Source organism: Pristiophorus japonicus, chromosome 2 (genome assembly GCF_044704955.1).
Source record: "Pristiophorus japonicus isolate sPriJap1 chromosome 2, sPriJap1.hap1, whole genome shotgun sequence".
Classification (NCBI taxonomy): Eukaryota; Metazoa; Chordata; class Chondrichthyes; family Pristiophoridae; genus Pristiophorus; species Pristiophorus japonicus.
In genome coordinates, this window is record NC_091978.1 from 365044693 (window position 1) to 365070763 (window position 26071).

The 26071-nt window shown below is 42.6% G+C and overlaps 1 protein-coding gene across 5 annotated transcripts in view; it reads left to right on the forward strand.

Moving 5' to 3' along the window:
* Window positions 1–26071, forward strand: part of LOC139250321 (SWI/SNF-related matrix-associated actin-dependent regulator of chromatin subfamily A containing DEAD/H box 1-like) — a 137757-nt gene that overhangs the window by 84118 nt on the left and 27568 nt on the right. For all 5 annotated transcript variants that reach the window (XR_011591292.1, XR_011591291.1, XM_070872810.1 and 2 more), the window contains exons 9-16: window positions 6943–7145; window positions 12448–12538; window positions 13284–13383; window positions 13688–13747; window positions 21280–21355; window positions 21943–22078; window positions 22369–22506; window positions 25015–25110. Coding sequence is in view for 3 of the 5 variants with exons in the window: in XM_070872810.1 (XP_070728911.1) it covers window positions 6943–7145; window positions 12448–12538; window positions 13284–13383; window positions 13688–13747; window positions 21280–21355; window positions 21943–22078; window positions 22369–22506; window positions 25015–25110 (900 nt within the window). In the remaining 2 variants the exon portion in view is untranslated. The remainder of the gene's footprint in view (window positions 1–6942; window positions 7146–12447; window positions 12539–13283; window positions 13384–13687; window positions 13748–21279; window positions 21356–21942; window positions 22079–22368; window positions 22507–25014; window positions 25111–26071) is intronic.

Sequence of the window (26071 nt, forward strand, 5' to 3'; positions counted from 1 at the left end):
TTCAGAGTCCATGGAATGTTGGAAAATGACCACCAATGCCTCTACTATTTCTAGGGCTACTTCCTTAAGTACTCTGGGATGCAGACTATCAGGCCCTGGGGATTTATCGGCCTTCAGTCTCTTCAATTTCCTAATACCATTTCCTGACTAATAAGGATTTCCCTCGGTTCCCACTTCTCGCTGGACCGTCGGTCCCCCAGTATTTTCAGGAGGTTATTTGTGTCTTCCTTATTGAAGACAGAACCAAAGTATTTGTTCAATTGATCTGCCATTTTCTTGTTCCCCATTATGAATTCACCTGATTCAGACTGCAAGGGACCTACATTTGTCTTCACTAATCTTTTTCTCTTCACGTATCTTTAGAAGCTTTTGCAATCGGTTTTTATATTTCCTGCAAGCTTGCTTTCATACTCTATTTTCCCCCTCCTAATTAAACCCTTAGTCCTCCTCTGCTGAATTCTAAATTTCTCCCAGTCCTCAGGTTTGTTGCTTTTTCTGGGCAATTTATATGCCTCTTCCTTGGATTTAACAATTTCCCTAATTTCCTTTGTTAGCCATAGTTGAGCCACCTTCCCTTTTTTATTCTTACGCCACACAGATATGTACAATTGTTGTAGTTCATCTGTGTGATATTTAAATGTTTGCCATTGCCTATCCACCGTCAACCCTTTAAATATCATTCTCCAGTCTGTCCTAGCCAATTCACGACTCATACCGTCGAAATTTCCTTTCAGAACCCTAGTCTGAATTAACTGTGCCACTCTCCATAAAGAATTCTACCATATTATGGTCACTCTTTCCCAAAGGGCCCCGCACGACCAGATTGCTAATTAATCCTCTCTCGTTTCACAAGATCCAGTCTGCTCTCTAGTTGATTCCTCAACATGTTGGTCTGGAAAACCATCCCTTATACACTCCAGGAAATCCTCCTCCACAGCATTGCTACCAGTTTGGTTAGCTCAATCAATATGTAGATTAAAGTCACCCATGATCACTGCTGTACCCTTATTGCACGCGTCCCTAATTTCCTGTTTGATGCCATCCCCAACCTCCCTACGACTAACGATTATATTGCATTTTTATGTTGTATTCCCGCCATCCTGTTGGCATAGGAAAATCAGTGCAGATTATGGACAGTTTTAAGCTGTGACCACATATCCCCTGCGACCTGGGCAAGTCTACCATTTAGCCTTTAGGAAAGTACAGGAGCAGGGATGACCACTGTGGTTCAAGTGGCCAGTGAGGTGTATATATGCAATTCCCTTTGGTAAGTTACTGTTGAATTTGCTTCCACCACCCTTTCAGGCAGTGTGTTCCAGATCATCATAACTCGCTCCTGAACTTGCCCTCTTTCTCCCCCCCTCCCCCCAGGCTTTTTTGTTAAATCAGTCTCCTCTGGTTACTGACCCTCCTGCCAGCGGAAACCGTTGCTCCCTATCACACTTCATGAAGAGCCCTTATTCTAAATGCACCGCATTAAACCAAGGTAATCGCTCACACTGCAAGTCTGGTGGGGGAAAGATTGTTCATAACCTTGGCCGGCATTGCAAGTCTCGCTCCACTGCAGCATGGCACCACAATTATTCACCATCACTATCACTTTAGGCAAGGTGCCCTATGTCGCTCCAGCACCTACCCTCTATATGTAAATGGCCCTGATCCCAGGTCGGCAGCAAAGTCACGGGTGGGCAGAAGTCTTTTGATGCTGAACAATCTCCACCTTTACAGCAAAAAAGGAAAGTTCTTCCCTTTGTTTTCTTCATTTTTGGCAGCTCTCCTCATTTACATAGAAAATAGGTTACAGGAGTAGGCCATTCGGCCCTTCAAGTCTGCACACCATTCAATAAGATCATGGCTGATCAATCACCTCAGTACCCCTTTCCTGCTTTCTCTCCATACCCCTTGATTCCTTTAGGTGTAAGGGCCATATCTAACTCCTCTTGAATATATCTAGCAAACTGGCATCAACAACTCTCTGCAGCAGGGAATTCCACAGGTTAACAACTCTCTGAGTGAAGAAGTTTCTCATCTCAGTCCTAAATGGCTTACCCCTTATCCTTAGACTGTGTCCCCTGGTTCTGGACTTCCCCAACATCGGGAACATTCTTCCTGCATCGAACCTGTCCAGTCCCGTCAGAATTTTATATGTTTCTATGAGGTCCCCTCTCATCCTTCGAAACTCCAGTGAATAAAGGCCCAGTCGAGCCAGTCTCTCTTCATATGTCAGTCCAGCCATCCCGGGAATCAGTCTGGTGAACCTTCGCTGCACTCCCTCAATAGCAAGAACGTCCTTCCTCAGATTAGGAGACCAAAACTGAAGACAATATTCCAGGTGAGGCCTCACCAAGACCCTGTACAACTGCAATAAGACTCAAGACCCCTAGCTGTGAAGGCCAACATACCATTTGCCGCCTTCACCGCCTGCTGTACCTGCATGCCAACTTTCAATGATGAACCATGACACCCAGGTCTCGTTGCACCTCCTTTTTTCCTAATCTGCCGCCATTCAGATAATATTCTGCCTTCGTGTTTTTGCCCCCAAGGTGGATAACCTCACATTTATCCACATTCTACTGCATCTGCCATGCATTTGCCCACTCACCTAACCTGTCCAAGTCACCCTGCAGCCTCTTAGCATCCTCCTCACAGCTCACACCACCACCCAGTTTAGTGTCATCTGCAAACTTGGAGATATTACATTCAATTCCTTCATCTAAATCATTAATGTAGATTGTAAATAGCTGGGGTCCCAGCACTGAGCCCAGCGGCACTCCACTAGTCACTGCCTGCCATTCTGAAAAGGGGCCGTTTATCCCGACTCTCTGCTTCCTGTCTGCCAATCAGTTCTCTATCCACGTCAGTACATTACCCCCAATACTATGTGCTTTAATTTTGCACACCAATCTCTTGTGTGGGACCTTGTCAAAAGCCTTTTGAAAGTCCAGATACACCACATCCACTGGTTCTCCCTTGTCCACTCTACTAGTTGCAGCCTCAAAAAATTCCAGAAGATTTGTCGAGCATGATTTCCCTTTCATAAATCCATGTTGACTTGGTTCGATCCTGTCACTGCTTTCCAAATGCGCTGTTATTTCATCTTTAATAATTGATTCCAACATTTTCCCCACTACTGATGTCAGGCTAACTGGTCAATAATTACCCGTTTTCTCTCCCTTCTTTTTTTAAAAAGTGGGGGTTACATTATCTACCCTCCAGTCCATAGGAACTGATCCAGAGTCAATAGACTGTTGGAAAATGATCACCAATGCATCCACTATTTCTAGGGCCACTTTCTTAAGTACTCTGGGATGCAGACTATCAGGCCCTGGGGATTTATCGGCCTTCAATTCCATCAATTGCCCCAACACAATTTCCCATCTAATAAGGATATCCTTAAGTTCCTCTTCTCACTAGACCCTCGGTCCCCCAGTATTTCCGGAAGGTAATTTTTGTCTTCCTTCGTGAAGACAGAACCAGAGTATTTGTTCAATTGGTCTGCCATTTCTTTGTTCCCCATTATAAATTCACCTGAATCTGACTGCAAGGGACCTACATTTGTCTTCACTAATCTTTTTCTCTAGCCCGTTTCCTGGCACGAAACTCTTTGGAGTTTACATTTTATGCATGGTTGATTATTTCCCTTTGCTAATTTGTGAATTAAGCAGGAGGGAAATTGTCAACTCGGCTTAAATGTTTTTGAGGTTTAGTCTGGATCGTATATACTCAAATAATCCCTAATTACAGAGTAATCCACTTGCATGCAATTCTTAACTAAACAAATTATAGAGTTCCAGTTTGTTCCTGAATTTCTGTCCTTGTATTCCTGTTATAAATAAGTTTAGTTATTAGCAGCTGTTATTGTTGCATACAATCACAAAATAGTATGAACCGTTCTCCCCTGCTCTCAAACCTTTCACTATCATAGAAATTTACAGCAGGGAAGGTGGCCATTTCAGCCGATCGTGCCTGCGCTGGCCAACAAAGCGCTATCCAGTCTAATCCCACTTTCCAGTTCTTGGTCCTTAGCCCTGTTGGTTACTGCAATCCAAGTGCACATGCAGGTTCTTTTTAAATGTGGTGAGGGTTTCTGCCTCTACCACCCTTTCAAGCAGTGAGTTCCAGACCCCCACCACCCTCTGGGTGAAAAGAAATTCCCCTCAAATCCCCTCTAAACCTCCTACCAATGACTTTAAATCTAAGCCCCCTGGTTATTGACCCATCTGCTAAGAAAAATAGGCCCTTCCTCTCCACTCTATCTAGGCCCCTTATAATTGTATATACTTCAATAAGGTCTCCCCTCGGCCTCCTCTGTTCCAAAGGAAACAAATCCAGCCTATTCAATATTTCCTCATAGCTAAAATTCTCCAGTCCAGGCAACATCCTCGTAACTCTCCTCTGTACCCTCTCTAGTGCAATCACATCTTTCCTGTAATATGGTGACCAGAAATGCACGCAGTACTCTAGCTGTGGCCTAACTAGTGTGGTATATAGTTCAAGCATAACCTCCCTGCTCTTGTATTCTATGCCTCGGCTAATAAAGGCAAATATTCTGTATGCCTTCTTAACCACCTTATGTACCTGGCCTACTACTTTCCGGGGTCTGTGAACATGCACTCCAAGGTCCCTTTGTTCCTCTGCACTTCAGTGTCCTACCATTTAATGTGTATTCCCTTGCTTTGTTAGCCCTCCCCAAATGCATTACCTCGCACTTCTCCAGATTTAATTCCATTTGTACTGTTCTGCCCACCTGACCAGTTCATTGATATCTTCCTGCAGTCAACAGCTTTCTTCTTCATTATCAATCACACAGCCGATTTTTGTATTATCTGCAAACGTCTTAATCATACACCCTATATTCAAGTCTAAATCATTGATATAAAAAGCAAGGGACCGAGCCCTGCGGAACCCCACTGCAAACAGCCTTCCAGTCACAAAAACATCCATCGACCATTGCCCTTTGCTTCCTGCCTCTGAGCCAATTTTGGATCCAACTTACCGCTTTGCCCTAGATCCCCAGGCTTTTACTTTCGTGACCAGTCCTTTACGCAGTGCTTCTGGCATTCCCTTGAGCATCAAAAACCTTGCTAAAATCCATAAACACTGCATCATGCACACTACCCTCATTGACCCTCCTCTCTTCCGCTTCCCATTAGGCTCCACTTCCTTGTGTACATAAATACATACTGGATTACGATTGGAATCAAAATTACCGAGGAGGAACTGTTGAAATATTGCTGAAGCTTGGGAAGGACTTCTTGTTCCTATGAAATGGCTCATCAGTTCAGCCAAAGGGTGGGTCAGTCAGAGAGAATGGCAGGAGGATGCTCAAGGGAATGCCAGAAGCACTGCGTAAAGGACTGGAGTTCAGTGCCAGCAAAGTCAATGGCTTAAATTATTGCCAACTTTGCGACTGGGTTTTCGCCACGATTTGATCTTTCGCGGCAAAAACCCGGTCGGCGTGATCCTCGGTAACCTCTTTGCGGTGGTGCTTTCACACCGCCGTGGATTGCGTTGCCGTAGTACTTTTGGCTTTCTCGCCGCGCCCAGAATACCGATGGGGTCAAATCTGTCGGTGCAGCCCTGCCAGCAGCGGTAAGTATGAAGACCTACAAAAAAGTGAGTTAAAATTTTTATTTTTAAATTATTTCTCGGCGATTTAGTAGGCAAGGGTTTTTGGAATGTTTGCAATTTTTTTTGGTTTGTTTCCCCCTCCTTTGGCCTCCCTGGCAGTGCTACCGTCCCCGGACTAAAGTTGCCGAAACATGCTGCGGATCCTCGTGCAACGCCAACTTTACTGATGCGGTAAAGGCCGAAAGTTAGGCCTAAAAACGGTAGCACAACGAAAACGACCATTTTGGAGTAAAACTACCATTTTCGCTAAAAAACGAAAATCTAGCCCAATGGCTTCACCAGCAGTGTCGTGGTCAGAGCCCCCACTATCGCCTCATACTACAATAACTATTACTAGCCTGAACCGTTCTCCCCGACCCACAGATTCTTTTGCTCTCCCTTCCACTTCCCATTAGGCTCCACTGTACTCTTCCCAGGAACTTACCCAGCAACACCCTCTCCTGTAGAAACCTGGACAAGGCACACCACTGCCAGTTCCTTCCATGCACAGCACCTGCATGTTGCGTCTTTATTTCCAATACCAACAGTAAGCAGGATATTTTATGCCACCAATGTCAACCACTCAATCCTCTTCTCGGATAAGGCAGTACATAAAAATAGGGAGAGCATGCCTGCAGAAGGAGAGCTAGCAAAGGTGCATCCTCCCCATTTTTGAGGAGGAGGCCATCCAAATATTAGAGGAAGCAGGAAGCGAGGTCCCAGTTTACACAACACTTGTCCTTCCTTCACTCTCCATCCAATCTTTGTATCTGGAGAATGTTCAAACTACTGCTGTCGAGGCCTTGAGATGCACCTCTTTCTCAGACAAATTAACTGCAGACAAGAGCCTTGGTTTAACGTCCAAAAGATGGCACCTTCAACAGTGCAGCACTCCCTCAGTACTGCACAGCGAGTATCAGCCGAGATTTTGTGCTCGAAGTCTCTGGAGCGGGACTTGAACCCACGACCTTCTGACTCAGTCAAGTGTGCTACCCACTGACCCACAGGTGACATGGTATGAGAGGATGCGTGCATGCAGGACACTAGGACATGCATTACTTAAGTTGAGGGATAACGTGTATTGTTGATGAGTGCAAAGACTTGAAACCAACCATCTTCTCTCACCTCTGAGTGCTTAATGCTTATACCCATGACAGAAGTGTGCGGGGGGGGGGGGTGCTGGAGAATGATTTGTTCTAATGTTTTTGCATCCTTCATCTTAAATACAAAATTCATCAAAATGAAGGAAATGTTTCCTTCAATACTTTAGCAGAACATTTAGAAGTACTAACTGAATTGTGGGTAATAATTGGAATATTTTCTTTCTTTTAGTTTACAAAGTTCAATTCGTCACATGGTCTGTCTGAAGATTTGATATGGGACTGCAAAACTGTAATCAAGGAGCGGGAAGTGGTACTCAAACTCATGAACAGGTGTGCAGAAATCTCCCGAAGATTAGAAAAGCAAGTGACAGAAATAACAGAAGATGGTGGCAGTCACAGGACCATTGAACAGCCAGCCATCCTCAGCAAAAGGTAGGTATTTCTCCTTAAAACCTGTATACTTTGAATGCATGAAATATTTTGTTCGTATAACCTTAACAAAAAGCCATTTAAACACACAGTAGAATCCTGTGCAAAGAACATTAAAGGTTAAGTAAATTTTATTCAAGTTCTAAAATGATCAACAAATATGTCTATTAATCGTCTGGAATGGTAGAGGTTATGTTACTGGACCAGTAATCCAGAGGCCTAGACTAATAATTCGATGATGTCAGTTAATCTGGAATTAAAAAGTTATTGTCAATACCAGATTGTCTTAAAAACCCATCTGGTTCACTAATGTCCTTTTAGGGAAGAAAATCTGCCCCCCCTTACCTGGTCTGGCCTATATGTGATTCCAGACCCACAGCAATGTGGTTGACTCTTAATTGCCCTCTGAAAAGGAAAACCACTCAGTTAAGGGCAGTTAGGAATGGGCAATAAATGCTGGCCTTGCCAGTGACGCCCATATCCCGTAAAAGAATAAAAATAATAATACTCATAATTTTTGTTAAGTCTGTTCAGTTTTGCACCGTGGTTTGCTTCTGTTAGTAGTGTCAGATGTTTTGGACTGTAGATTTCTTGAGTGGGCAGAAAAATATGTAGAGATCCGTAAAACATTGTGGAGAAAGTAGATAAGTATCAGCAAAGACTTGGAATATTGGAGATGCACCCTACAAACTTCAAATGAATTAGATGTGTGAGGCATTGATATTTTTAAAGCTGCACTTGAAAACTGGTCTATTGTAGTATTAAATAGTATGATTTACCATTTTAACAAAGTTTTAAAAACATGAACCAGGAAATTGTTGATGTGCTAATCTGGATTAACCTTTTAAAGTGAATTATCAGTATTTATGTAAAGATTATAGAGGGCATAATGGCTTTAGAAGAAAGAGATCACACTTCACGAAAGGCTGAAATATTTTGTGGCATTAATAATTTTGTGAATGAAAGATATCTACTGGTTATAATTTACTAAGACTCAAGACATTTGATAACCTTCCATTTCTGGGGTTCCACATGGAATTAGCGACAAATTAGTGAGCCAGTTCACACACATGGTCATAAATGCAAAGGGATTAATGTTGGAGGCAGTGAATAGTGGAGTTCTGCAGGGGCCTGTTTTGGTTCCCTATGTGTACACTAAATAATATGAATGAGGATATTCTAGCCCGGTGAAGAATATAAACTGTAAAGAAAGACATCTAAATAAATTTAAAAGTGTGTGCTTAAAGAATGACAAATGAAATGTGATTCAGATTTCCTACATGCATCTCTAAAAGTGTATACACAATGAATGAATGTTAAGAAAAGGAGAAAGATTTGGGTATAATCCTCAACCATGCACTGGAACTATCCAGCTATCCAGTCATACACACAAAGTATTGGAATGTACCTTTTAAAGGCATTTGATTTTAAGCCAAAACATTGAGATCCACTTCAAATCTCTGAATGTGAAGCCCTACCCTCAAATGGACACTGCAGAAGTGAGGTTGTGGAGAAAGAATGCTGAGATAGATTTTTGGAGTCCAGGGGAATCAAGGGATATGGAGATTTGGAGGGAAAGTGGAGTTGAGGTCGATGATCAGCTAGGCTCAAGGGGCCATAGAACCTACAACTCCTAATTCTTATGTTCTTAAATCCAGAAGGGCAGGAGAGAGTAAGGATAAGCATTAACAGTTCACAGGTTATTAGTTTGAAACGAGTGTTCTTTTGGTATTTTAATCCGAATTAATTAGATGTTTGAAAACTATTTTAGGTTTGTGTTATCCTATAATAAAAGAGAGAACTGGCATTTCCACAGTGCCTTTCATGAGCTCAGGAAATCCCGAACACTTCAGTTAGTGAAGTACTTTTTGAAGTCCAGTCACTGATAAAATGCAGTGTAGGGCAACCAATTTGCTCACAGCAAGGTCCCATAGATTGCAATGAGATTAATATTCTACTGATGGTTGATGGTTGGCTGGGACACCAGGAGAACTCCCCTGCTACTCTTCGTTTAGTGCCATGGGATCTTTTGTGTTCTCTCTTGCTGACATCTAAAAGATGGCACCTCCCTCAATAATGCACTGAAACGATCAGCCTAGATTGTGCTCGAGTCTTTGGCGGGGAGCTTGAACCCACAGCCTTCTTTCTCAAGTGCTACCACTGAAAAAGCAGACATCAGAGAAGATTTACAAGGATGATACCAGAAATGCAAGGGTATACATATCAGGAAAGGATGAACAGACCGGGTCGCTTTCCTCTTGAAAGAAGGCGGCTGAGGGGTGACCTAATAGAGGTCTTTAAAATCATGAAAGGTTTTGATAGAGCGGATACAGAGAGAATGTTTTCACTTGTGGGGAAGAGCATAACTAGAGGCCATCAATATAAGATAGTCACCCAGAAATCCAATAGGGAATTCAGAAGAAAATTCTTTATCTCGAGAGTGATGAGAATGTGGAACTCGCTACCCACAGGGAGTGATTGAAGCGAATTGTATCGATGCATTTAAGGGGAGGATAGACAAGCATATGGGGGGGAAGGGAATAGAGGGTTATGCTGATAGATTTACATGAGGAAAGACAGGAGGAGGCTCGAGTGGACCATAAACGCTGGCATGGACTGGTTGGGCCGAATGGCCTGTTTCTGTGCCATATATCCCATGTAATCCTAGCTGTCTGCATACTGAGCTTTGATGCCTTCCTGAGCCATGGTTTTATTGTCTAATGCCAAGAGTACCTATAATCCTGCCAGTGCCAGCCTGATCTTTAAGCGATCAATCAGTGAGACAACCTGCCACGCAATAATTTTGTTCAGTTTAGTTTGCACTAGTGAACAGCTAGTCTGTCTGTTTGGTGCTTTTAACGGTACCTTTCTGTTCTGCTCATTGTTCACTCAGCTGTTTTTGTAATCACTGCAGAATCCACTGGCAGTGCAAGGGGCCTGATGGATTTGCCACATGTCTGTTCTGTCCTTTATCCGTCGAATACAGTAGCCCCTGGCAGTTCCTCACCTACCCCACTGTAGCCCTAAAAGTTTATCCTATGAATTCACACAAAATCTTAAACTTACCATAAACATGACTCCAGCAATTTTTCCCCCTGCCCACCGCAAAGAGTGTGACCTCTCACACCTAGTCCCGAATATCCCATACAGTGTCTAACATACTGTGTACTAATACTACTCAACCCGATGAACACAAAATTTACCCTTTTTTAAAACCAAAAAGTAAACCAATGCATCAATAAATTGAAATAATAGTGAACTTTCTGCCCTTGAAAGTCTAATATCAAAGATTAAATAACACTGGATAAAACCGATCTTAAAAATGTATGAGTTAGCAAGCTTCCCCATCCTGTTCTGTTGAACTTTAATCCAAGAGCGCCCTCTGGTGGTTGCATGTGGCAAGTGCACTTTTATTATGACATTGTCGTGATTTTTGAATTGGCCACTAACATAGATAGTAAAACATGAACAAATGGTCCCTCTAAACTGCGCGGCAGTGCACTAATGGGAAAAGTCCCCACTCAGGCCACTCACCGGCTTCTCCATTGTAAATACCGTACATGTGCAGAAATTTAAAGGGATTACGCACTAAAAGAAACAGGCCATGCAGAACAAAGCGCAGCTTACAGGGAATCATAAACATTTTTTTTTTTGACAACTGAGCTATGTTTTGCTCTCTGGTTTTGTTTCAAAACAATGTCTCATGGTAATATTTTGAGCAGGAAAAGACATTAGCCCATCTCATCTACCCTTCTAAATCGCCCATCATTTCCTTACTGTATATTAGGAAACGGGATTCAAAACTGTTGGTTCTAGAATCAAAATCATCCAGTCCTTTTTGTCTAAAATCTTCCGTGGCTTTCTGTTCCATCATCCTTAATGATGAACTGTTCAACAATTCTATCACCCACTTACTAGAAAATAATGTTGCTTAAGGTTCCCTATTTTCTTTTGACACCCTTGCTTTTTAATTCTTCTCCACTGTCTTCAAATCATCTTCCTGACAGAAGTACTTACCTGGATCCAAATTCTATACCCGGGAAAATCAAGACTTCCGTCAAGCCATGTTTCCACCTCCTCTTTAGACAGTCAAGTCCAATAATTTCTACATGTTTTGTTAATTGGAAACCTAAATAAAGATCAGATAGAACTTCAATCTATCTCAACTATATTGCCATTTAATATGTAATTAATATTATTCTTTTGCCAAAACTCGTTGGTTTGCATGCATCAGTGTTGCACTCTATTTGGTATATCTATCCACTGACCTGTCTGTCCAGATCCCTTTGGATTAACTCGTGTTGGTTAGCATCATTGGCCACTGCACTTAGTTTGATGTAATCTGTAAATGTAGACAATATTCCACCCTTTCAGTCTTTTGTTCCCTAAAGCAAACTTTTTTGTTCATAGGTGATGTAAAAATGAATTGCTGAAATAAGGGTCTCAATTGACCCTGAAGGGACTCCTTTCCTGTACCAGTAATACATAAACAGAGCTATTGTTACATTTTCATGCTGTTGGTTCCCTTGGGGTTTGAGAAATAACCTAACATACATGGCGAATAACTACTTTATTCAACTGTGTTTTTTGAAAATCAGCATTTGTATGACCTGTAATCTGCACCATTGACATAGTCATTCATGCTTTCCTCCTTCAGCATCTCTTCACCTCAGTGGGACTGCCCACACTTGGTTCTACTCTTATCTATCCATTCTAACTGAGAACATCTCTTGCAATAGCTTCCCTTCGCATGCCTGCACCGTCTCCTCGGAAGTCCCCCAAGGATCCATCCTTGCTCCTCCACCTCTTCCTCATTTAACATACTGTCCCTTGGCAACAGCATCCAGAGACGTAGATCAGCTTCCACATGTATGCTGCTGATACCCAGCTCGACCTCTCTGCAATCTCATTGCTTGTCTGACATCTAGTCTTGAAAGAGCTGTAATTTCCTCTTGCTAAACATTGGGTAGACCAAAGGTATTGTCTCCGACCTCTGCCAGAATCTCAGTCCACTAGCCACTGACTCCCTCTCCCTCCCTGGGCACTGATTTTTTTTCTTTATGATTTTGTAACAAAATATGATGACTACGAGTGCTAATGCATTATTTTTAATACATAAATATTTATACGCTAATAGATCTCCCAAGGTGTCGTTCATGGATGTAGTTTAATAGCAATACGGTTGTTGTCAAAAATGGTGCAACAGCGAAAGCAAGATTAATGCTGTAGGAAATGTATTGTATATGCAAGAGCTTTTTCTCAGTTTGTGTGTCTTATCTGCTTGTTGCTATGTTGTGTTCTACAGCCTGGAGCTTAAACCATATCAACTAGTTGGATTAAATTGGTTGGTCTTACTGAATAAACATCGGGTGAATGGTATTTTAGCAGATGAAATGGTAAGTACAAAAGGTTCTTTATAGTATTGTGCCAGTTCAATCATTTCAGTTATCACTACATTGTTAACCCTCTATGATGATTCATCCTCTGACACATTACTTAATAAATCAGCAGTTCTTTAGACCTTTATTTCCCTCTGTTCAATTTGAATGCATGTCAACCTTGATATCTATGCTTACCTCAACGATTTTGAGAGCCACCCCTACTGTGAATTGAGAAGAAGAAAAAAAGGAGGGGTACAAGGGATGCCTCCTATATTCCCATATGTTGCTCAACTCAGTCTGTTGTTCAACAGCTCTATGACCTGTCAAAACTCTTAGTCCCCATTTGTACAATAGTCTTCAAGAGATAAAATGGGATAAGTAACTGGATTCATACTTGGCCCTATGGATGGAAATTCACCCTGCATTATGTTCCAAATTTACAGAAAACATTTTTGCCCCTCCTTGTCTGCTTCTTATAGTTGAAGGCTGCAAAAAAATATTCTGTTCACGAAGGATTACAGCCAAAGCATGTAGCTTTGATTCTATTCTCCCCGTATTGCTGTGATGTTTGAAATGCAAGTTCGTATTGTTTTCAGAGTTAGTAATAGCTTCACCCTGAGGATGTTTTCCACACAGTAAATATTGATGTACTAGATTTCAATGATTCGCATGCAAAGTAGTCCAAGGAACCAACATCTGTTTTTTAATGAGGGCGTAGTTTCTTCATGTTTCAATAATGTAATGTCTTATTTGTTTGCAGGGCTTGGGGAAAACTGTACAGGCTATATCATTCCTCGCCTACCTTTATCAGGAAGGAGATAAAGGACCACATCTCATCAGTGTACCCGCCTCGACCCTAGGTAACATTATAATTCAAAATGTTCATTCAGTGGCCACCTGTCAAAACAAATTTAATTTCAGTCTTTGTGCCGTGCAATGGTTTTGTCGGGTTCCCTCCTCCCCCCCCCCTCCCACCCCCTCCCCCACTAATCTGTGTTTTAAGTTAGTGAGACTTTGACAAATATTGTGACTTACTAAAGAAATTCATGATCTTTTTAGTATCGGATGGATGTTCATAAAACCTAGACCAGATACGCATGATTCAATTATAGTTTAATTAAACATGTTCATACACTCAGCATTTTTAATTTAACTTTTCCTCAGATAACTGGATCCGAGAATTTAAGCAATGGTGCCCTGAGCTCAAGGTCCTTCTGTATTATGGTAAGATTTGTGTCCCATAAAAGCCCTAATAAAGAGTATTAAAAACAGAAAATGCTGGAAATACTCAGCTGGTCAGGCAGTATCTGTGGAGAAAGAAACTGAGTCAATGTTTCAGGTCGATGACCCTTCATCAGATCTGAAAAAAGTTAGAGATGAAACGGGTTTTTAAGCAAGTGCAGGGGCAGGGAAAGGGGAAAGGGAGGAAAGAGCAAAAGGGAAGGTCTGTGATAGGGTGTAAGGCAGGAGAGATGAAGAGACAAAAGGGACAATGGCGCATAGCAAAAGGAGATGGTAGTGGGACAAGTTAAGAAACAAAAGATAGGTCTAGATAGGGCGTAAATGAAAATGGCAGAGTCATCAACAGCTGCCATGGGAAAGAGAGAAAAATAACCCCCAAAAATATAGGGGCAGAGGTTACAGTCTGAAATTATTTATATTGAGTCCAGAAGGCCCTAAAGTGCCGAAACGAAAGATGAGGTGCTGTTCCTTGAGCTTATGTTGAGTTTCATTGGAACAGTGTAGGAGGCCGAGGACAGAGAGATCAGAGTGGGAGTGGAGCAGAGAATTAAAGTGACAGGCGACCGGAAGCTCAGGATCACGCTTACGGACTGAACGGAGGTGTTCCGTAAAGTGGTCACCCAATCTGCATTTGGTCTCCCCAATGTAGAGGAGACGGCATCGTGAGCAGCAAATACAATATGCTAAATTGCAAGAAGTACAATTAAATCGCAGTTTCACCTGGAAAGAGTGTTTGGGGCCCTGGACAGTGGGAAAGGAGGAGGTAAAAGGGCAGGTGTTGCATCTCCTGCGCTTGCACTGGAAGGTGCCGTGGGAGGAGGTGCTGGGGGTGATTGAAGAGCGGACCAGTGTGTCACGGAGAGCGCGATCCCGTCGGAATGCTGCGAGGGGAGAGGAAGATGTGTTTGGGATCACACTGGAGGTGGCGGAAATGGCAGATGTTGGTCCATTGAATGCAGAGGTTGGTGGGGTGAAAGGTGAGGACAAGGGGAGCCCTATCATGGTTCTGGGAGGGAGGGGAAGGGGTGAGAGCAGAAGATGGAACGGACACGGTCAAGGGCCATGTCAAACATGGCCGAGGGGAGTCCTCAGTTGAGGAAAAAGGAAAGTATGTCAGAAGCACTGATATGGAAGGTCTGCACTGGCATCGTCGGAACAAATGCGACGGAGATGGAGGAACTGGAAGAATGGACTAGAGTCCTTATGGGAAGCGGGGTGGGAGGAACTGTAGTCCAAGTAGCTGTGGGAGTCAGTGGGCTTATAGTGGATGTTTGTCAATAGGCAAACATAGACTGATATGACGGGATTGAGCTGCGAAGCTTTTGTTTGTATACCTTTTATTTCAATCTTACCCTGACTTTATTTAGAAGATGCTTCAATAAAATATCATAAATGTGGTACCACAATTTCTCCTTCCAATCCCATAATTTAAAGTTTGCTGTTTTACTTTTTAAACCAAATAACCTCTTTTTTAAAATATATATATATATGGATAGTTGCTTCATTGCCTGACTTGTCTTACTGCAATGAGTAATCTTATTAATTTGTATCTTAATATGCAACATTTTCTGCAGCACATTGAAATATTAGAAGAATCTGAATGAGGTATGAGGAAAATTGTTGAAGAAATTTGGTAATGAACTATAAGCATCAATCGGAAGAAAGCAGCAAAACTTTGCAAGGGAAATGTGTAGTCCTAGGAGAAAGCCCTACAATTTATAAGACATAAAAATTAGCCAAGAAAATGCTGAATGTCACCGTATATTGTGTGTAATTAAGTAATCGTAAACTGGTGAGGGGAAAAGGAAACAACAACCTACTTTCAAACCAATTACGTACCATAGTAAAATAGATACTTCTGTACGCTCCCGTTGATGAAGCACAGAAAAAAAAAAATCATCTTTGTCTTGAGATTTTGCATGTACTTTGGCAATTAATGGTCCAGCTGCATTAGCTTAGAGACAAACTGGTATTTTTGCTGGAGTGGGGCATCTCATAGTGAACCCCATTAAAATCATAGAATCACAGAAAAATTGTGGAACAGAAGGAGGCCATTCGGCCCGTCGTGTCTTTCAGTCGAGAAAGAGCTACCCAGCCTAATCCCACCTTCCAGCACTAGGTCCGTAGCCCTGTAGGTTACAGCTCTTCAGGTGCACATCCAAGTACTTTTTAAATGTGATGAGGGTTTCTGCCTCTACCACCCTTTCAGGCAGTGAGTTCCAGACCCCCACCACCCTCTGGGTGAAGAAATGTATTCTCATCCTCCCCCTCTAATCCTTCTACCGACTACTTTAAATCTATGTACCCTGGTTATTGTCCCCTCTGCTAAGGGAAATAGGTGCTTCCTATCCACTCTATCTAGGCCCCTCATAATTTTATACACCTCAATTAAATCTACCCTCAGCCTCCTCTGTTCAAAGGAAAACAACCCCAGCTTATCCAATCTTTCCTCATAGTTAAACTTTTCTAGTCTTGGCACCATCCTCGTAAATCTCCTCTGTACCCTCTCCTAGTGTAATCACATCTTTCCTGTAATGTGGTGACCAGAACTGCACGCAGTACTCGAGCTGTGGCCTAACTAGTGTTGTATACAGTTCTAGCATAACTTCCCTGCAATAGTTAGATTTGCTTGTGCATGTTTCGTTTCTAAAAAAATTTTTTGCCCACAAAGTTGCTGGATCTGCGAGCTGATAACGCAGCCAGGGCATCTGGGACCTTGGTGAATGACGGAACCAACATTGTATTTCCTTGGCCAATGTGATTCAAGGATTGAGAAATAAACAGAGGAAGGACTGAGAAGGAGGGTGAATTCAATGTCAAAGCAGGTATAAAAAGAGAAATTGGGGCCCCAAGTTTCCACACGCGGCAAAACAGGCGCCCCTCCGAGCTGGGCGTCCGTTTTTTGCGCCGAAAACCGCGCCTGAAAAAAAACGCGCTATTCTCGAGCGCTTTGCAGCTCGATGTCTGCTTGGTGCGGCGCACGGGGCGGAGCCTACCACTCACGCCGATTTTGTAAGTAGGAGGGGGCGGGTACAATTTAAATGAGTTTTTTTCGTTGGAGCGTTCGCGCACGCGCAGTCTGAAGGAAACATTGGCACTCGGCCATTTTAAAAAGTGCTGCAGAAAAAGTGAAAATTTGTTTATTGAACCCTTGCAAAGGCTTGTATTTTAATTTCCTTGATATTTCTGTGGGTGAGGGAGTGCATTCTGTAATTAAAGATAGACTGTGATAAACGGGACACATGCACTTGTTTGAGACTATTCAAATTCTTTGTAGCTGTTCATTTTTTAATAAAACCACATTGCCCTTCCATGATCAGCACTGAGGCTTCTTGCAGCTTTCTCCCCCTGCCGTCGGTTGGGCCCGACGGCAAACGGCTGCCTCAAGTAATGAGGCTTCCTGCAGCTTTCTCCCTCCCTCCCCCCCTCCAGCCCCTCTGCCGTCGCTCGGTCCCGACGGCAAACCGCTGCCTAAAAGGCCTGCCTGAAGCACTTTCACACAGGTAGGAACATGGTTTATTTAATCTTTTCTTTGCTTATAAATTTTTATTCAGGTTGGATTTATTTGTATAATATTTGTATAAGTATAACTAAGGATTTATTGTAGAATTTAATGACTTCCCTCCCCCGCCCTCACCCCCCCACCTCGTTCCCAACGCCTAATTTGTAACCTGCGCCTGATTTTTTAATGTGTAGACAAGGTTTTTTCAAGCCTACAAAAATCTTCACTTGCTCCATTCTAAGTTAGTTTGGAGTACGTTTTCACTGTGGAAACTTTCAAATCAGGCGTCAGTGGCCGGACACGCCCCCTTTTGGGGAAAAAAAAATTCTGTTCAAAAGTGAAACCGTTCTACCTGACTAGAACTGCAGAAAACTTAAATGTGGAGAATTGCGATTTCTAAGATACTCCGTTCTCCACCAGTTGCTCCTAAAAATCAGGAGCAAATCATGTGGAAACTTGGGGCCAAAGAGAGGGACAGATTGATTAAAAGAGAAAGGAAAAGTAAGCAAAAATAAGTAAAAATTACATTTTTAAAATCTCCTAAAATAATTCACAACCTGAAAGAATGAGACTCCACACTTATTCATTTTCTGAGCAAGGAAGGTTGATTGACGGTCATTAACAATTATCAGGTTGCTAAAAGGGTACTTGTGATGTTAATTACTCGACTTAACTGTGTGTGGCAACTTTCATGGGCAATTAATGTGCAAATGCAGCAACTTTATGTAAATCACATGGAGGTTAAGCACGAGATGCAGTGTTTGCAAAGCTGGGAGCAGTGCAAATCGGCCAGCAACTTGTGGCGATTTGCAATTCACAGAATATCTCTTCCTCGCTACAAGTTGCTGGTCAATTTGCACCTTAATAACGTGTGTCATTCAGACGCTGTTATTTTTTCAGCAAAATCTAACCCACCGTATTTCAAAAATGTATCAAATGCTGCTGCATGATAAAACGAGTTTTTTCGTATTCCAATACTAACCCCTGCTCAATTTATATTGCCGTCTAGAAACATTTGTGACTGACTAATTATTTCACATCCTGTTCTATGTGTAATGCTTGAGCTGTGGCCCTTTTCCATCTGTTACCATGGTGAAGGAGCGCCTGCATCATCACAATTGTCCTCTGCAATCTGGATGCTTATTAAATTCTTGACACCTAAAAGTTTAACCTTGAGTAAAGGTCTGACCCTACTGCCGCTTCATTCATTGAAAATTTCATTGACTTTCTCCCATGATAGAAGAGCTTCTCACTAAGTGCAAAATATTGAGATACCAGTTACTCAATGAGTAGTTTTATTATAATTTGTGTTGAATCAGTTTTTTGAAGTGCAATTAATGCACGCAGGCAAGTATAACTACTGTGCAAAAGTTTTTGCTCTTGCAAAGTACAACTTTCAGTTGGGGCAGATTTGAGAAGAATCTTCAAGCTAAAGTAATCTAGCAATGGGCTGGAATTTGCAGTGGATAATGACGGCAAATTAACAGCTTTCGTCATTGCTAACCTTTTGAAACTGACTGGAACTCAGGATGTAGCGCATGTGCATCTAAACGCGGAAATCCTGAAGTTGCGGTCAGTCATTCGCTGCTCCGACTCAGTCTGCGCAGTGCCTCCCAAAGCTGGCAGTCATTGTAATCCATGAAACTGATGAAAACTTGGGCTTTCCTGCTGTAATATGGCTGTTAAATATCCCATTAAATGTTATATCTTGTTAGATTAGGTGGAACTGGATTTTTAACAGCGAATTGACTGCTAAAACAAACTTTACGGCCCTGAAAAACTATTTTTATTTTTGTGGCGTGTCCAATTTCTCCATTATAACTTTTTTTTTACAGTAAGTTTGTTCATGATATTTAAGGTCCTTATTCCCATGTGAGAGTCCCAATCTTTGTTTTGCTCGCTAACATTTTTTTTAAATCAGTATAAAAGCAGCTTCTCATTTCCTGCTTCCCTGCCTGAGAATTCTGCAATGTGATTGCCTGCTTAGACAGCTGGCTGATGTCACAACAGATTGTGTTCGGGATTACCCATTATACTGCACTTGTAGATCGAAATAGGAAAACTTCCCACCACGGATCACTGCGGGCAGCTTGCTTCGGTTCCAGGGGCGAACGCCTTTGCTTCGGTTCCAGGGGCGAACGCCTTTGCTTCGGTTCCAGGGGCGAACGCCTTTGCTTCGGTTCCAGGGGCGAACGCCTTTGCTTCGGTTCCAGGGGCGAACGCCTTTACTTCGGTTCCAGGGGAGAACGCCTTTGCTTCGGTTCCAGGGGCGAACGCCTTTGCTTCGGTTCCAGGGGCGAACGCCTTTGCTTCGGTTCCAGGGGCGAACGCCTTTGCTTCGGTTCCAGGGGCGAACGCCTTTGCTTCGGTTCCAGGGGCGAACGCCTTTGCTTCGGTTCCAGGGGCGAACGCCTTTGCTTCGGTTCCAGGGGCGAACGCCTTTGCTTCGGTTCCAGGGGCGAACGCCTTTGCTTCGGTTCCAGGGGAGAACGCCTTTGCTTCGGTTCCAGGGGCGAACGCCTTTGCTTCGGTTCCAGGGGCGAACGCCTTTGCTTCGGTTCCAGGGGAGAACGCCTTTGCTTCGGTTCCAGGGGCGAACGCCTTTGCTTCGCCGCTGACTGCAAATTCCGGGCCATTGTGTTCTCTCCATTTCTCTGTCTGCTTCAAAGATCTAACATTGGAGCACATACATTATTGTTCAGGGTGAAACTTGTATTTAGAAATCATAGGTGCTGTTTGAGATAAGACTATATTTCTAACTTCAAGTTTTGCTTCGGGTATCATAGGCAGTCCCTCAAAGTGAGGATGACTTGCTTCCACGCCAAAAAGGAATGACTTCACAGGTGTTTCAATGAAGGACCTAGTATTCCAGATCCCGAACTACATCTTAGATGCCTGTGCTTGGATTTTTTTTAATGTGGTGGCCGTTATGCACCAGCCACCACACGGGCTTGTTCCAGTGGCAAGGATTAACCAAGACGACTGGAGACCAGCTCTGCTGCACGGACCTGGCATACACACATGTAGCAGTGTGGGCTGGCTCGAGCTGCCCCTGGGCCTTCACCTCTTCTAGGCCCCAGATTCGCACCTCTCCTGGGGCCCGGTCACTTCATCTACAAACTCTTGCCGCCCCTTCGCCTCTCCTGCTGTGCCTGCCCGCACTGCAATCAGCGACCGGACTTCACAGCCGTCGCCCTCCTGTAGTGGTATGCTGCCGCACGCTGCTCCCTCTGATGGCCCCGGTCTACTGATGGTCTTGCAGGCCAGGCCGCCGCATGCTGCTCCCTCTAATGCAGCCTTTCAATCACAGTAAATCCTCTTCAATTCACTAACGTATACACCTATAATGTCCCACCTCGCAAGCAATTCTGTGTCTTGTGTGTCAACGAGGAATGCATCGTGAAAGTTGTAGTTCTCACCCCTCCTGTGAAACCACAATACCGAGGGTGCACTGCAACAACTCGCATCACTCAATTGGTTAATCAGCAAATAGTGTGAGGCAACTTTTCACATCGTCAAATTCAATTAAAAGTACATAAGGAATTTCAATATTAAATGTCGACATACAAGTGACACAAAATCATGACCACAGGAAATTAAGTTCTGGAACAGGAAGTGCATGCATACAAGAGTTTCAAATTAATATAGATAAATAACTGGTAAAAGGTTTTGGGAGGGAGGCGAGAAAAATAAATATAAAGACTTCTAAAACCAGACATTAATTTTAACACATCCTGTTTTTGCTGCACGATTAACCAGTAATTGGCAGGAATAAACCCCAGTTTATTTTGATTATATTTTTGGAACAGAATCAGCCAGTTTATTACCCTTTTCATAAATGAGACTTAAGTCTGTATACTTGCTGCAAAATAGAATGAGATGTCTATTAGATGCATGTACAGCACTAATCCCTGGCTTAATGATGAAGCTTAGCGGTTTGACTTTTATCAGTTAAAATACTAATTACTTCCGAATGTTTATTAATCATGGATTTGATGCTTTTGGTGTTTAGGATCTTTAGAAGACCGGAAGCTTCTCCGATCTGAAATTCTTCGCAAGAATATGGACTTCAGTGTAATAGTAACTACGTAAGTTAGGGCATTCTTATTGCATACATTGCATAATGGGAAAGACCTACCACCTCCATATCTGTACATGTGGGCATTGAAGTTTGTTTGAATGTAATGGAAATATAGAATGAGGGCTTGCTCTGTTGACATTGTGCACCTTGTTTCATCTTTTAAGTATTTTTCTGCTGTATTCTGTACCACGAGAGGGAGGGCAAACCCAACCCCATCGAGTTAGTGCTCCCTCTAGTGGTGAGTGTGAGGTCCTACATCAGTACGATACTGAGCATTCAATGCAGATTTTACATTGCAGCTCTGATGACCCAGGTTTTAATTTGATTTCTGTATACATATTTCTGAACCATCCTAAATACATTGCCTGGCAGCAGAAAATCTACTGGATTGCCATGTTTGTGTGCAGTTCCATAATTCCAATGTTGTCCTCCAATGTGTTAATCATTGGCAGTATATGGGGAAGAAATAAAGCAACAAACTCAAAATTAAAGAATCATTTTGAAAGCAGTTTTTCAGTGCAAAAAGTCACTCTTAAATATTTTGTCACTTTATTGGTTGAGTACAATCGGTTGGTTTGTTGCTTCAATCAACAGGTATAACTGCGCAATCAGTAATGCAGACGACCGTAGTCTTTTTCGACGTTTGAAACTCCATTATGCAGTTTTTGACGAAGGACACATGCTGAAGAATATGAGTTCCCTTCGTTATCAGCATCTCATGACAATTAATGTAAGTTTTAAAACATTTGAAGTGCCATTTGATCCACAATCTGCTGTTCAAGTCATTAGTCCAGTATAATACCATACATCTCCATTTGCTTGTTGCTGTTATTTTTTTAATATTAGTGATAGTTCTATACTGTTAATCCCGAGTATCTATTGCTTTAGAATAATTTTGTTCCTCGTAATCTTTCAGTTTGTGGATGTACTTGGCAAAGAACTGAATCAAATTTCTTTCGGGAGGGGAGAGTGATCTATATAGGTTTGAAATTCTGATCAGATTGTATTTTTAATTACTAGGCTGAACATCGCTTGCTGCTAACTGGGACTCCGCTGCAGAATAATCTCCTAGAATTGATGTCGCTTTTGAATTTCGTCATGCCAAACATGTTCAGCAGCAGTACCAGTGAGATCCGCAGGATGTTTTCTTCTAAACCTGTAAGCATTAGACAGTTTAAAAAACAATTATATATAGATCAGTATATCTCTATCGATATATACAAAAACCAAGGCATTTGCAGCACTAGAGCACTGCCTGTGATCGCTGACCTACATTGGCTCCCGTTTAAGCAACGCCTCGATTTCACAATTCTCATCCTTGTTTTCAAATCCCTCCATGGCCTCGTCCCTTCCCTATCTCCGTAACCTCATCCAGCCCCACAACCCCCGAAATGTCTGCACCACTCTAATTCTGCCCTCTTGAGCATCCCTGATTATAATCTCTCAACCATTAGTGGCCATGCCTTCAGCTGCTTGGGCCCTAAGCTCTGGAACTCCCTGCCTAAACCTCTCCGCCTCTCTACCTCTCTTTCCTCCTTGAAGACGCTCCTTAAAACCTACCTCTTTGACCACCTGTGCTAGTTTCTGCTTATGCGGCTCAGTGTCAAATCTTTGTCTCATAATACTCATGCGTAGCGCCTTGGGATGTTGCACTATGTTTAAAGGCGCTATATAAATACAAGTTGTTGTTGGTCTAATGATGAGACCAAAATTTGTATCGGCCTAGCTTTATATTTGCACTCTGGCAGCCGGATTTTCAAAAAAATTTGCATCTCTTGCAGCATTTCTGTTGTTGCTTTATCACTAATGGGGGTCTCCAACACTGTTGACAAACCAGCAAAGTAAACAACGTGAATCTGTTATTGCTCAAGATGAGATTTATGCCACCAAAGGGGTTTTTAAGTAGGCCCCAGATATCAACAAGTGAGCTTTGCTGTCAGGAGTGGACAAGGTCATTTTTTTGGCAACAGATTACAGCTATTCGAAATGTCTCTTCCCCGGCAAGTGCTGCCAGGTGAAGAATCATGCACCGAGACTTCAGAAGAATTGCACACATCATCATCATAGGCAGTCCCTCATATCGAGGATGACTTGCTTCCACGCCAAAAAGGGACGAGTTCACAGGTGTTTCAATGAAGGACCCAATATTCCAGGTCCCGAACTACATCTTGAAGGGTGGAAGATGCCTGTGTGTGGATTTTTTTAACGTCTGGTGGCTGTTGCACACCAGCCACCACGCGGGCTTGACAGAGTTAGGTCTTGGTCCAGTGATGAGGATTAACCAAGGACCTAGTACGTACACATATTGCAGTGTGGGCTGGCCTTTGCTGCCCCTGGGCCCTCGCCTCTTCTGTGCCTCGAACTCGTGCCTCTTCTGGGCCCCGATCACGTCGCTCCACGATCATTTGCCGCTCCTGCTGTATCTGCCCACACTCCAATCTCTGACCTGTGGTGTCCTTCACCATGGGCTTTAACACCTTGATTCTCACAGGAAAAAAAACTTTAAGATATTCTACTTTTAAATATGTTCATCAAGGCCATCTATCAACATTATGAACAGTGCTGTTCCTTGGGTAACCCGCTGGTCATAACTGTTCACCTTGATTAGGACTGAGAGAACAGTTCGCCACCCTTTTTTCTTACCATTTAACTAATCTAGATTTCAATTTACGATGTGCCTTTAATGACTTGTTTAAAAAAAAATCAGACACGGTTCATTTTGAACTTCATTCACTCAACTGTTCCTGGATTCATTCCATCTCATGCCATTATTTTATGAATATTCAGTGTACAAGTCTGTGCATAAACAGTTGTTTTCAAGTAAATCTGAGTGCTGCAGCTATGATCCTGCAATATGATTGGGGTGTCTCTCCAGTACCCAAGCCTGGAGCCTCGACTGCAGAGCTACTTTTTGAAACAGTTGCTCATGTTCTGTTGCTATACTCTTGGATGTGGTATTGTGGATGACATGTCCAGAAGAAATACTTGCAATCACATAATCTTCTTTAAACTTGTTTTTTGAATTTTTTTTCTCTGATAACGTTTAGTGACCAGCATCTCCCTGGCTGTTTTGAATTCTTTGTACACAAGCACCAGAAATCTTTGATCTTTCCTACTTTTATATATCTCATGTTCATATCAAACAGTGCCAGTCGGGAATGTCACGCGTCTGGTTCAGAGTAAAGATCTCTGCACTTCACACTAGACTCTACTCAAACTTGAAACACGCTTTGCAGCATTGATGTGGCAGTCTCATTGACTATTCCTGCCACTGACATGAACTTTTAGTGAGATTGCCAATTTAGTGCTAGTTTGAGTAGCTTTGTACTGTGTCTGTATCCATTAGGAATTACCCACACTCATTTCATTCATGTAGGATTCTTGCTGCTAAAAAAGAAGACTTTCATCTATTCAGTACTAGCCAGTGTGTCTCGTTGATATTTGCAATGGTGTGAAATGAAAATGTGATTGTTTTTATTCATAGTCTCTGTAAATAATGTCTGTTGTAGCCCAAGTAGTTGCATTTTCTCTAAAATAACCATTTTCAGATTTTTTTCTAACAAGTGCAAGTGTACTTGACTCTGCCAATATATCTGACGCAACTACCATTTTGTTATCTTGATACATTTTCTGTACAGTTCGATGAATGTTTTGTTTATGTTGTAGAAAATCTTGGAGCAGCAAAGCACTTTTGAAAAAGGGAGGATTGCTCATGCCAAAAAGATCATGAAGCCATTTATCTTGAGGAGGTTAAAGAGTGAGGTAATGCAGTTAGTTCTACCTGCAACATGAAGTGCTGACATCTTTAGCTTCTGACTTATGAAGCGACGTCGGAAAGATTTTTCTGTTACAAAGCAGCCTTTTGGTGCACACTTGGTATGTTGCAGAACATTTTCAGCATATAGTGCACAAATGACTGCTTTACAATGTAGGTCACTGCCCTTTAAAGGTGCAAGATGTCGAAGTAGTGTTCTGCAGGGGACAGTTTTGAATCCCCTCTTGTGTACGCTACCAAAACGATGCAGAGTCTGGTTCTGATCCATTTGGGCCATGGACATGTTATGCACAATGCAACTGGCCAAGATTGAATCAAGTTGTTAATGTCCATTGAGGATTTGAATACAGGAGCAAGGATGTCTTACTACAGTTATACAGGGCCTTGGTAAGACTGCACCTGGAGTATTGTGTGCAGTTTTGGTCTCCTTACCTAAGAAAGGATATATTTGCCATAGAGGGAGTGCAGCGAAGATTCACCAGACTGATTCCTGGGATGGCAGGACTGTCGTATGAGGAGAGATTGGGTCGACTAAGCCGGTATTCACTAGAGTTTAGAAGAATGAGAGGGGAATCTCATTGAAATGTATAAGATTCTGATTGGGTTGGATAGACTGGATGTGGGGAGAATGTTTACCCTGGCTGAGAAATCTAGAATAAGGGGTCACAGTCTCCGGATCCGGGGTAGGACCGAAATGAGAAATGTTTTCATTTAGAGGGTGGTGAACCCGTGGAATTCTCTACCACAGAAGGCTGTCGTGGCCAAGTTACTGAGTATATTTAAGAGGGAGATAGATAGATTTCTAGAAAAAAAGGCATCAAGGGGTTTGGGGAAAAAGCGGGAATATGGTGTTGAGATAGAGGATCAGCCATGATCATATTGAATGGCGGTGCAGACTCAAAGGGCCGAATGGCCTATTACTGCTATTTTTTGGGGGAAATTGCACAA